This window comes from Mauremys reevesii, linkage group 2, assembly GCF_016161935.1.
Source record: "Mauremys reevesii isolate NIE-2019 linkage group 2, ASM1616193v1, whole genome shotgun sequence".
Lineage (NCBI taxonomy): Eukaryota > Metazoa > Chordata > Testudines > Geoemydidae > Mauremys > Mauremys reevesii.
The window spans coordinates 14,497,904-14,511,232 of record NC_052624.1 but is presented as its reverse complement, the minus strand read 5'-3'; the positions used below and the strand labels follow the sequence as shown (position 1 = coordinate 14,511,232).

Below are 13,329 nucleotides of genomic sequence, written 5' to 3'. Positions count from 1 at the left end.
ACTGGAACCTTGTTCAGTGCTAGCTGTGATTGTACAAAAAACTGCTTTCACTAACTAATCATCCAGATAGGGGATTACTTGGACATTATCTTCAGGAGTGGAGCCATAAACTGGTATTGGTTATGGTATATGATTATGGTAAGTACTAGTAATGTTGCTAACCAATCTCATTTAGATCGATAACCTCTTGATTTCTTTGGAAGGATGAAAAATATAGAAAATATTGCTCTATGGTGTTGAAGAACTGGCATCACTGTAGGTAGCCTGGTCAGATGAAGCATGCAGAGATGTGAGTATAATTCTGCTATTTTTCTTGATACAGATAAAAACATTATCTTCTTTAGATGATGAGCCTGGGGAGTCAGAGAACCAGAGCTTTGTTGCATAATTTTATGATGCAAATAATATCATCAGAACTGAAGCTCTTCCATGACTGATTCTCACAAGTGCCAGATGAAGAGTTGCACTCTCCCTTCTTATTCTCAGAGGATAAGGACACTTGTTTCCTTTTCTTTCTATTGTTTCTTTCATGATTTCTTTAGAGAAAAAAAGCAAATGGTCCTTTATTCCCTATTATTTCCCTCCATTTAATACTACCCTACCTGCTTGAGGAGGGATAGCAATAGCGGAAACTCTATCAGAAAGCAGCGGAGAACTACTAGCATTATTTAGTTTGACTAGGAAGAAGAGAATCCTGATTTTGCTCTTTTAGGAACTTGCAGCAAGGAGACTTGAGACAGACTGAAATTCTTCATAAAGTCATGCTGATAACTGGAACCAGTTGGAAAAATTCTGTTGAAACATTGTTTTATCAGAATTTGCTGATTTGCCAAAATCGAAACATTCTGAAGAGACTGTTTGATCTCAGCAATGTTCCAGCGGAACTCGGGCAGGGCTCCTACAGACCTTCCATCAAAAACCTGCCAGGTTTCCTGCCAGCTCACCTGTCTGGCTCCTCAGCATCCCAGCTGTTGGACTGCCAGTCCAGGGCTTTAGGGCATCGGGGCTCTAGGGATCCCAGGGTCCATGGCTTTGGGGCAGCCCGCTATGCAGATTGCCTCTGCTTCCAGGGTCCATGGCTCTGGGGCAACTCACCAAGTGAACTGCCTGAAAGCTGGGAACTCCAGAGCTTCCAATATTCACAGCTCCAGCCAGCCAGCCCGGATCTGAGGCTCCATTCCCTTTTGTGGAGAACTTTGAAATTTGGGGTTTTCATTCCAAATCGAAACAAAACCAAATGTTGAGCTATTGAAAACCTTGGTGAGACAGAATTACCGTTCTGTGCCCAGCTCTGCTAATAACCCATTTAATTTTGGGTTTAATAAAACTGAGGAGGAAGGGCCTAGGATGGTCTTGAGCCACTGATATTTCATCTGAAGAACTGTCCTTTCACTGAAGCCCATTGCAAACAGCACTGCAAGAAGAATGCCTGCTTGGTTTTATTTTTTCATCATTACCACAAACAGGAGAATTGGCTCCAGCACAGCAGTACTGAGAGACTTGGAGCAAGATAAGGTCAACTGCTTTTCAACTTCTTTTGTTTCCTGTCTCTGTCTTCTCCTCTACTCAGAGTGGTTACACATAGGTAATCCAAACAGTGCCAGGCAGAATTGTGGGGGAGTCACACAGGTGCTCCTGGAATCTAAAGTTACCTATAGACTGGGTGTGGCAGAGCGGGCACCCCAGCGTCCCTTTGTGGCAGGGGTAGGATGGGGTGCCGGCGCCTCACCACTCTGAAGTCCTTACGTTTGCCTCACTGTGGGTGGTCAGTGATGGCCTCTTGGCCTTCCTTCCTACTATCACTCCATCCGGCACGGTAGTGTAACCTAGTGGTCGGAGTCCATATAAACCCCCTTATGAGCAGGGTAGCGCAGCCTAGTGGCCAGAGTCCATATAAACCCCCTTCATGGTTCGGGGGTGAGGGAGAGTAGGGGGACTCGGGACTGCCCTCTCCACCGAGCCCCAACCCAGGGCCCTAGTAGTGGCAAGCTCCCCTTGCCACTCACTTGGCGAGGATCTGCCCACAACATGCCGAGCGTCAATACAGCTCTAAGGCCGTTTGTTTCTAGAGTTCCCCTGGGTCACTTCCTACCACGAATACTTGGTCATCTGCGGCGGGGAGTCCTCCAGTCTGTTTCTCTCTTGTGGTGTCCTCCGACAGGGTCTCAGGTATTGCCTCGGCTTGGCTGACTCCCAGATCCTGGCTCGCAGGACCTCTCTCTGCAGGAGCTAGCGGCATGCGTCCTTCCCCTCCGGCGGTCAGCCCAGACTGAGCTGATCTGCAGGCTTTTATATCTGTTCTCCAGTTGGAGCATGCCCAGCAGAGCTTCCGGGGCGGGGCTTCCTCTGCTAGGAAGGAAGAGTTAATCCCTGCTGTACCAGTGCGGGGCCACTCTGCCCCATCACACTAGGCAAGGGGAAAAGATGATAGGCCAAGTGCAGAGCAGGGAACATGAGCATCTTTGCCCTGGGGTGTCAGAGTGGGCAGCTGCAGAATTGCCACCTGATCACATGCTGAGAAGCCCTACGAGCTGGGAGACCTCCATTTTGTCCATGTGGGGAATAAGATAAGGCACCAAAATTCCTGAATATGGGTCTGCTGTTAAGGGGAGCCAATGCAGCTCAATTAAAGGGCTATTTAGCTCCTTGTATAGCTGATGCTATCCATGAAGAGCAATAACACAGGTCTTGGAGCAAGACAGAAGCCCCTCACTGACCATAGCTACAAAGGGAAATCTCTCAAGACTGAACAGCTTAAGATCTGGTGATGGGTCCATCTGCCTAGTAGAGTAGTTGACACTTCTGGAGGAAGTCAATTGGTGCAGTTTTCAGACTGGAGAGAAGTAGTGAGGGAAAATTCCGTATCTGGTGGTCAGCAGATTCCAAGAGAAAAGGACTACTCTGAGAAGCCTAATGGTTGCTTCTGTCTATTTGTACCTGTCAGCTCCAGGAGTCCATGTTGGTGGAATTGTATGAATGGACACATATATACTTTCTCAAGTATTTCAATATTTGATTAGTACCAATTTTTTTTTACAAAAATGAAAATAACCTTAAATCCAGTATGTGCTTCTTTCTGGATGATAATCTGTAGGAGAATATACTGTCTTATTATTGGCTAATAGTTTCAAAGGTTTAGTGATTCTGAGTGCCTCAATTTCTGAGTGCCAAACTTGAAAGCCCTTAAAAGAGCTTGATTTCCAGAAGGTGGGTGTTCAGCATGATCTTAAATCAGAGCTCTGTAGATGTCTCAAGCTGGGAAGCCCAAGACTGAGAAAACCTGTTGTGTTTAGTGTGTAGGTGCTGGGTGGTCTTGGTGCCCTATGACATACAGGAGATTGGACTAGATGATTTGGTGGTCCTGTCTGGCCTTAAACTTTATGACTCTGTTAGACACTTGAAAATCTTGGCTGTAGTATAACTATAAAAGTGATAACTCAAGGCTACTTCCCCACTGGGGCACTAGCTTATTTTTTCCATAGGATTCTTTAACTTAAAAAAATCACTAATATTCAGTGACCTATACATCCTTATTATTGATTTTTAAAAACTTTTAAAGATCTTTCTTCCTTCACTTCCTAGAATAGTTACCCACTGGAAAGCTATTGGTCTCAGCAGTGAAATGACGCTTTACAGTCCACTAATGAGCAGCAGAGTATGCTTGCTTAGTGACAGTAGATACGTATCCTTTCTTCATTTCTCTTCAAATGCCAGGAGGGCCACCAAATAAAGCAAGCTACCCTTGCTTGGCATGACATGTACAAGGTTGTGCTGGCAGCACACCTAATGGGTTCTTCCTAAGACCTCTAGCTCCATAGTTTTCAGCCTTCAGAACTTGAAAGAGCAGAAGTAAACTCTCCAGATATAATTTTGGGTTCAAATTCACTTACCAGATTGCCTATGTAAAGCATGTCATCAAACTCCTTTGTCATCTTGTAATGCTCCAATGCCATGAAGAGAGTATTCATCACAATGCAAAGGGTGATTGTGAGGTCAGTAAATGGATCCATTACCACAAACTTCACATGTTTCTTGATTAACAACCACAATGGACAGCAATCCCAAATGAGAAATTTAACGGCAAAATGATTCCAGCATGGAGGACATCGCTGTTGTGATTCCTCAAGCTCTAAGTGAGAAGCAGAATGTGAAGTAATAATCAAATAATACTGAATTATGTGACAAGAGAATACTTTAAATGAATCAAAGCACAGAAGAAAACCCACCAGCATCCATCTAAATGACCAAGAATGACCAAGAGGAGTGAAGATCTGGAACAGCCTTCCAAGGGGAGCAGTGGGGGCAAAAGACATATCTGGCTTCAAGACTAAGCTTGATAAGTTTATGGATAAGTATGATGGGATAGCCTAATTTTGGCAATTAATTGATCTTTGACTATTAGCGGTAAATATGCCCAATGGCCTGTGATGGGATGTTAGATGGGATGGGATCTGAGTTACTACAGAGAATTCTTTCCTGGGTGCCTGGCTGGTGAGTCTTGCCCACATGCTCAGGGTTTAGCTGATCGCCATATTTGGGGTCGAGAAGGAATTTTCCTCCAGGGCAGATTGGCAGAAGCCCTGGGGGTTTTCCACCTTCCTCTGCAGCATGGGGCCTGGTCACTTGCTGGAGGATTCTCTGCACCTTGAAGTCTTTAAACCATGATTTGAAGACTTCAATAGCTCAGACATAGGTTTGATACAGGAGTGGGTGGGTGAGATTCTGTGGCCTGCGTTGTGCAGGAGGTCAGATTAGATGATCATAATGGTCCCTTCTGACCTTAAAGTCTATGATTCTATGATTGATCTGCTTTTTAATAGACAAATAGTCCTACCCCAACAACCTGGTAAAATATAAACTCTTTGAGAACATGGATTGTCTTTATTTTTTACATATTGCATAGGACTGAGCACAGTGTTGACGTAATCCTCAAAGCCTATAATGCACTTCCCCGCAACCTGCCGCTTCCCGCAGCTCCTGTTGGCCGGGAATGTGCCTGTGGATGGTCAACGGGGGAGACTGTGCCTGTGGATGGTCAACGTAAATAAAATGTCTCATGGCCCACCAGCGGATTACCCTGATGGGACACATGCCAAAGGCTGCTGACCCCGCTATAACGTCTCAAGAGTAACAGTAGGAAACAATAAAATTACAATAGTAACACAAATCTAGTTTAATATGAAAGATCAGATTTACTTCCCATTTCACGGTGATAGCCTAGAATGTGGGGGAAAGAGAACACGGTATCTGGCTGATTTAAATTTACCTCACAGAACTGAAATGTAAGCTAACCATTTTTTAAATTGCCTAAATCATATTATCAGAAGTGACTTAGGCACTTAGGAGCTTGAGAGCTTGTCTATACTTACAGCAGTGCAGCTGTCCTGCTGTAGTGCTTAGTGAAGATGCTATGTAGGCTGATGGGAGAGCTTCTCCTGTTGGTGTAGGTCCTCCACAATGGACAGCAAACCCTAGCACTGTCTACACTGGAGGTTAGGTCAATATAATTACGCCCTGGTCTACATTACACAGTTAGGTCGGTGTAAGCTGCCTTACATTAACCTAGCTGTGAAAGTGTCACTACATAAATTTGGCTACTGCTGATATAAGTGCCTTTCTTCATCGATTTAGTAACACCACTGAGTGGCGTAGAGTCATGGTGGATGTCATTAGGTTGACGCGATGTCAGTGTAGTCACTGTGTTGCTTACGTCGACTGTTACTGGCTTTCAGGACCCAATCCATAATGCCCCACACTGACAATATAATCGATAAAAGCGCTCCTGGTGAGTATGAGCACTGCCAACACAAGGACCCAGGTTTAGCGATTTAGTAACTGCGCTGGCTGCATGCCGACATATGTTAGGTCGACATAATTTTGCAGTGTAGCAATGGATTTTCCACACCCCTGAGCAACATAGTTATACTGACATAAGTTGATAGTGTAGACCTGGGCGAAGTCTCATTAAAAGTCAATAGAACATAGGTGCCTAAGTCACTTTTGAAAATAGTACTTAGGCTCCTAGGTCACTTAGCTGCTTTTGAAAACAGTACCTGAGATCCCTATTTTCTCTGATTTTCGTCATATTTCATCCATTTTAATTGAACAGGAAATAATTAAAATGGCCTCTCAAGCATAATTTGCATAGACCAGTGAAACAAATAAAAGAAGCCAGTTATCTTCTTAATGATTATTATTAACAGAATTATTTAATGTTCCTCTTTTCTGGTTCCTTTATGGACATGGAATGCTGGTTAAAGGTTTTGGTCTATATAATTAGAACTCTGAATGATAAAGAACAACTTCAGTCAACCAATTACAATCTGTTTATAAACAGCCAGCAGCCTCTATGCTCTTCACTGGGCAACAAAACTACAGTATCACATATTAGGATTCTATTAGCAAACTTTTAAAAATATAGGATGAAATCACTGAAGTCACTGGGTCTTTAATGGGGCCAGGATTTCACCCGTGAGTTTGAGTTTTCTGTCTGCATCCCGCAGGCCAGATTATATACTTTGTACATAGGCCCTTTCTGTGTCTGGAATGAAGACCGCTGTCCCAAAGGCGAGGAGGCTGTGGGATATTACCCTACGTTCCCTTTCAGTCACATAACATTTTCAGTTATGTAGAACAATGTCTGTGCTGATGGAATAAAGGGTTCATATGCCCAAGCTCCTACAGAGTCTTGTATCAGTCGATGGCCATTTTTACTATGCAAGGAATTGGGTGGAACTGCAATGGAGACCTTTCTCATGCTGGCCCTGATTCAGCATGGTACTTGAGCACGGGTTAGGGTATATGCTTAAATCACTTGCTGAAGCAGTTCCACTAATCAAGTAGTTAAAGTTAAATATGCACTTAAGTCCCTTGCTGAATCAAGGAACTGATTGTAAAAGCACCCCATTCAAGTTCCACCTCCTTTGCACAATAAAAACGACACACTTAAAGCTAGCTTTTTAGAACTACTCATGTGCTAAAGTTAGACACAATTGATCTCAATGTGCAAATGCGGACTATATTTTAAAATGCTCAGGACCCAGTCTAATATCCAATAAAGCCAAAGGAAAAATTCCCATTGATTTCAAAAGGAACTGAATTGAGTACACAAACTGCATTGGTTATGTACGTATGTGCACTGAAGCCTACAATCTTTTGTAACTAGAGCTGAGTGAAATTTTTATGCAAATCATTTATTCACTGAAAAAGGCAGATTTGGGTCCACAAAAATGATTTGTGAATTCAGGTCCACTTTGGCAAATTATTTCAATTCGAAAAAAACCCAACAGCAACAAAGAAATGTTGAATTGGTTTGTTTTGGAATTTTGTGAAATGAAACATTTAAACTTTTTGTTTCAGAAAGATGTTTCATTTCAAAATGTACTTCATTTTTATTGAAAAAAATTAAAATGTTTAAAAAACCTCAGTATTGAAACAAAACATTGTATTTGACTTTATTTATTTTATTTTTTTACTTTTCAATTTTGCTGAACAATTAAAAACATTTCCATTTTCAGTCCACCTGAAACAATTTTTTCCCCTGATTTTTCAATTTGGCCTCCACATCAAAAGTATCAGTTATCCAGTTGGCAGACTGTTGTTAATGGGGCTGCTATCATAAAACTTACTACTCAGTCAAATCAAACCAATTTTCCTGGAATACGCAAAGACACTTCTCCTCAAAGAGGACTATCCCCCTGGCAAATTTTAAGTTTCTACTTCAGTCTCTTCAGCACCAGAACACTTAAAAATAGACACAAGGATCATCTTTAAGCAGGGATGGGATTTAAAAAAAAAACTTTCCTGGTATTCAAACATCCCAACCAATTTTACTAAAAGTTCAGATACAGAAATTTTCCAGGCCTGTTGCTAGCACTCCTGTTCTAATAAAACAAAAATACAGATAGTATTTACTATCTACTATATCCCAGGAAGAGTGACCATCATTTGTCAAAATAATTTAAGAGCAATAGTGGATGCCTATAGGTAGGCATCAAACATTAGAGCATACCAGCTAATTAATTTAATGCAACTTTTTCTAACTGATCTAGCTTCTTACAGATTTATTGATTTTGGCACCATGGCTTAATATGATAAACACCATGTCAGCTGTATGACTATTTCTTACCTACATTAATTTCTGAAACCCATGGCAGCTATGACAGCCTTTGTTAAGGGTGAACTGCAAAGGGAAAAATAAAATTGGACCCATGCCCTTTTTTTTTTGCTTCCTTCTGGTGTATAAAGAACACACAGAACATTGGTTTTGTTTGTGGTTTTGTTCCTGTTTAGTTTTTTTAAATTAGAAATTCAAGTCCTTTCTAGCTTGTAGGACTCAGTGGAGAACTAGTGATATGATGAGATCATAAGAGTAAATGGAATGAAACACGTGCAGCTGACAGAGAGGAAGGTGGGTTTTTTTTGCCAAACTATTTAACTCATTAGACCAGATCTTCAGCTAGTGGATTTTTGATGTTGAGCCAATGGCCCTTTGCTGCACAGAGTGATCGTGTTAGCAGCTGATGAGTTGTGCTGACTCCAGCTCTGGCTGGTCCCTCTGGGAGTATAGGCTAACTGGGGTTAAAAGCACCATGACACTCAGGTTAATATTTTTTCTATATGGATGGTACTTGAGTTAGGGGCAACACTCAAGTTATTACACGAGTTATCTGGGCTCATTGTCTGCTCCTCTCTCCTGCCTGTGGCCTGTACCTTTCACCTGGGAGAAACCTTAGCCCACAGTAACTGGCCTTTAGCCACAGGAAGTTTGTATTCCCCTGGACAGGCTCTGGGGGGTTTAAAAGCCACTTCTACACGACACCTGGTGCTGGTGGTGCCAGGGCATATGAATAGATGCTGGCTGCCATGGAAAGAGGAGCAAGTGCAGATAAGCCCGCTCACCTCCCTTCTCCATGACCAGTACTGCAGTGATATACTTAGTTCAGGCTCCCACGCCTACCGAATGATCTGTCATGGCCTCTACTCCAGCCTGGCCAGCTCAGCCTACAAACATTCAGATTTTGTTTAGCAACAAAACTCCGGGAACTCTCAATATCTGTTAAATTACACATGGTGAGTCCCTCTGTGCTATATCAGCTAGGGCTCATCGGCCTACACATCAAAGTTGCTTGCAAAAAAGATTTGTAACACAGCTGTATAACACAAACTGTTTCTGAACACAGACCTCTTTGATACGTATTCCAAGACTTGTCGGTGAATCCTTTTGTGGAAGGATGTGTTTTGAAAAAGCATTTCTGTTAATAACAATGTATCAGTTACTATGAAACAGTAGCCACGATACACTGAATGCTGTTGAACCGAAGAAGTGGTGGGGAGGGGGGACGGCTGTTCATTGTCATTGTTTATGATTTGTAGACCAGAAATTTAATTACTTTCCACTGTCTTTCTGTGTTTCGAGGAAAGAGTTTTCATTTCTACACTGGTGATAAAAGAGCTGTTCTGAAAAATATTATGAGATTCTATTCAAATAGATTTTATTCAGATAGAATCATGAATCTGAAGCCCAGAAAAAAGCTTGTCCACAATAAATATTACACAAATGGCTGTTGTAGAAAGTTTGTTTACTTGACAATCACTTATCTTTATCAGAGCTCTCACCAAGTCACCTAATAAATATTCTGATTTTTGTGGTGGTGGTGGTGGGGGAGGGGGGTAGTTTGAAAACTAAACTCAGAACTGGATCTGAATTTCCAAAAATGTCCCTGTGTTTATAAACAAAATACTGGATCCAAGCTCTCCCTAATTTTGGGATGTATGCAATACACAACAGAACCCAAACTGTGACTAGGTACCGATCCTGCAGCTGGATCATTGTAGGTGTACCCACATGTGACTTCAATGAGGCTCCATAAGGAGTCTATTACCATTTCAGGGCCACAATCATCAATGGCATCCTCACTGAGTACCAAGTGAGATGTATAAAGCTTGCTGTATTCATGAAACATAATTATAATCTATTTTAAAGTGGATTAGTCTGAAAACTGATGCCTTCTTATGTGGGATAAGTGCCAATGGCCCAGATTAAGCAGATTATGGCTTTGACTGAGGTGAGATATACCAAGTTTATATAGCACAATAGTATAAAAAATGGCAACTAAAAACAGGCTTGAAAACATGTGAATAAATTTTTGTGTGAGCAAAATCCAAATTTGCAAGTGCAAACTCGTATTTGTGCATACAGACTGGGTAATCCCGCCTCTAATTACCCATTTTGAGCATGCAAATACTAGTTTTTATGCACAACTGCTGCTTTTGTGCATGCCAGCTGATGTGTGCTTAGTTTTAGAGGCCACTTTTATTTATTTAATTAGGTATATAAATATTTGTCCATTCTATGATCTGGATGCATATACAGGACAGAAATATAATCTGTATTTATAAACTGAAAACAGAACCCAATGTCCCAAGAGCAAAGACCCAATTAAACCACACAATTGAAAAATCCTTAACAAGAGCAAGAAATTGTGCCTAGACTCTGTCCAGACACAGGTAGCCTGGAAGCAAGTGGGACCCAGCAATTGTGTCTACTTATAGGAGACTGGTGACTGTATAGTGGATTACATGTACTGTTCCATACAGTAGTGCCTGTTACCATTTCTTTATAAGAAATATTTGGAACTCTCTCAGTTATGGCCATCATTTTGAAGCATAACAGTTGTTGCCAATGTAAAATTTTGAAGGAGGGATGAAATAACCTCCCCCTCAAGTGAATAATGACTAAGGATGCAGTCAGAAACGAGTTGATAGTATATGCGATCTGATACACTAATATTGTTCTAGAACCTTTTAAAGATCCTTAAATAAAAACAAATAATAAGGATACCTTAAATAAATAACAGCAATTTTCACTTTATTTATATACTACATGTGTCTCCCATTTAGAGTTGGGAAAAATAGTATTTTTGTCTTGTAAATATTCGTGGACAAATACTAGTATTTTGAAAATAATGATACATTTGATCCAAATCTTGCGGTGGGGATTTTGCTATCTCTGCCACTGAACTAACATTTTAGTAGTTGGGATGGTCCAACATCATGAACTTGATGCAGATGAAAATTTACCATTTTCACCTACTCTGCTATTTTCAGAAAACGATTTTTGCTTTTAGGAAAAATTCTAGAAAAGATTGAAATTGGTTTTGTTTTTTGGAAACACATTTAATGCAAGTTGCACCTGCAATGAAGTTCACTTGACTGGCAATGAGAAGATTTTTGAATATCTCATCTTGATTGTTATTTACAAAAAAAAAGTGTATGTCATTTACTCTTTTTCCTGTATATACTTAAATTTGATGCACTTTGGAGTGCTGGATGTAGGAACCTGATTTACACGCCTGTATGGGCTGCTCATATCATTGGAGCTTGCATGGAGGGCAGAATCTTGACTCCACCTTGTCCATGCACTGGCCCATGCACCAGAACTGGGGTAGAGTAGGCAGTAATTTTAGTCAGTAGAGCTCCTGCAGATTACTTCCCCCTGAAGCAAGGCGGAAGCAGGAACTAACCTGTGACTCACAGTCCGAGTTCCAGCCCTGTTTTCAGGGCAGTGCACCTATGTGCTGCTCTCTTCTTAGGCTGGATTGTAGGGTTACAATCCAGCGCATTATATTTGTGGCATAATGATCACACTAACCTCTAGTACAGCAACTTTTTCTGTAGTAACAGATATTGAAATTTATGACAGTATGATCTTTGCTACCAACATATACTTGGGTTTGAATTAAGAAATCAGTAAGGAATGTCTTACCTTCCATGGCACTGGTAATGATACTGACTGCACTCACTGCTCGTTGTCTTTGAAATGGCTGGTCACAATGGTCCACTGAAAGGCGATGGGGCATCAAAAGCTGCTTCTTGCTTGCCTCATCAGATGGAGAGGTCTGTTTAAAGGGACATTCTTGGTCAGCAAGGCACAAGAGAGGATGAAGTCAGGGCAGACATGGAGTAGAATTTTTAAACTCAAGGAGCCTATGTTTCATGATTCTTTTATTTTGAAAATGGGACTTTGGCATTGCAACATTGAGCAGAGCAACCTTAAAAATCTGGGACTAAGTCTCTTTTGAAAATATCACTTAGGCATCAAAGTCAGACAAGTTCTTTTGAAAATTTTGCCACTTGATCTAGATGCACTGATCCAGACTGAACATGTAAAAATACGCAAGTGAGGAGGAAGGGTATTTCTAACATCAGAGAAACATCAACTCAGTAGGCTCTTAGCTTGTGAAAGAAACTCTATTTGATTACAATAATTATAACATTACTTCTGAAATGTGTTAACTGTTTAATTATATGGATACGAAAGGAAAAGGGGTTTGAACAAAAGCTCCAGTTATTGGCCTTTGATATCAAACAAAGCAAATGCTAGGGGTGAAAAGTGCCTCTTCATCACATGGCTTTTCTTGGTCTGAAGTGTTGCCAACTCTTAGGAATTTATCACCAATCTCGTGATATTTGGTGTTCCAGCTGTTGGAGTTCTGGGATTTTGTGAGAATTTCAGCTTCCATTTAAAGAAAAATATAAGTTTCTAGCCTTCGTGGCTGCAGAGAAACATTTGAAAAAACAAAATCTAAAGGCTCAAAACACAGAAGGCAAGTAAAAGAATTGCAAATTTATAATTTTTTAAAAACATGATTTTTTAAGCCAATCTCATGATTTTCAAGGTTTGGGTTGGCAATACTGAGCCAGGCAACAGGATAGGATATTCTCATGCACATGTGGTATCTAAGATGAGACCTAATACTGTCACACTTACAAGAATGCAAACAGTAAGAATTCTTTTAGTACGAGCTACAACTTCATACAGAGACAAAGCCTGCTTGCTTTACTTATGCCAATGTTCCCACAGAAGTAAAGGACAGTGGATCCAGTGCTCAGACTTGGGAGATGGAGGTTAAATTCCCTGCTCCACCACAGACCTCCTTGTGTGACTTGAACAAGTCACTTAGCCTCCATGTGGCTCAGTTCCCCATCAGTAAAGGGGAGATGATAATACTTCCCTCCCTCACAAGGGTATGATAGGGATAAACAGATTAAAAACTGTGAGCTGCTCAGATGCTACAGTAATGGAGGCCAGATGAGAACCCTGCAACCTGACCTGAATCCAATGGCACCTGACTACAAGTGTTGGGTCTGGGTCATGTGGGAAAACAACCAGATCCTCTCAGGCTGGGGTTGGGTCTCCTCCCTGTGGGGTCGGTACGGCAGCAGATCTATGCCCTACTCTTGCTGGCCACCACCACCCCGCTGCCTGTGCATGCAGCACAGCATGCAGAGGAGCTGCGGCATCTTTCACTCCACAGGACACACAGC

The 13,329-nt window shown here is 41.5% G+C and overlaps 1 protein-coding gene across 1 annotated transcript in view; it reads right to left on the bottom strand.

Moving 5' to 3' along the window:
• The window catches only part of LOC120397007 (sodium channel protein type 5 subunit alpha-like), a 325,327-nt gene that overhangs the window by 156,885 nt on the left and 155,113 nt on the right, over positions 1-13,329 (bottom strand). Inside the window, exons 13-14 of the mRNA XM_039522350.1 lie at positions 11,768-11,900; positions 3,891-4,129 (exon numbers count right to left, since the gene is read on the bottom strand). Of these exons, the coding sequence (XP_039378284.1) occupies positions 3,891-4,129; positions 11,768-11,900 (372 nt within the window). The remainder of the gene's footprint in view (positions 1-3,890; positions 4,130-11,767; positions 11,901-13,329) is intronic.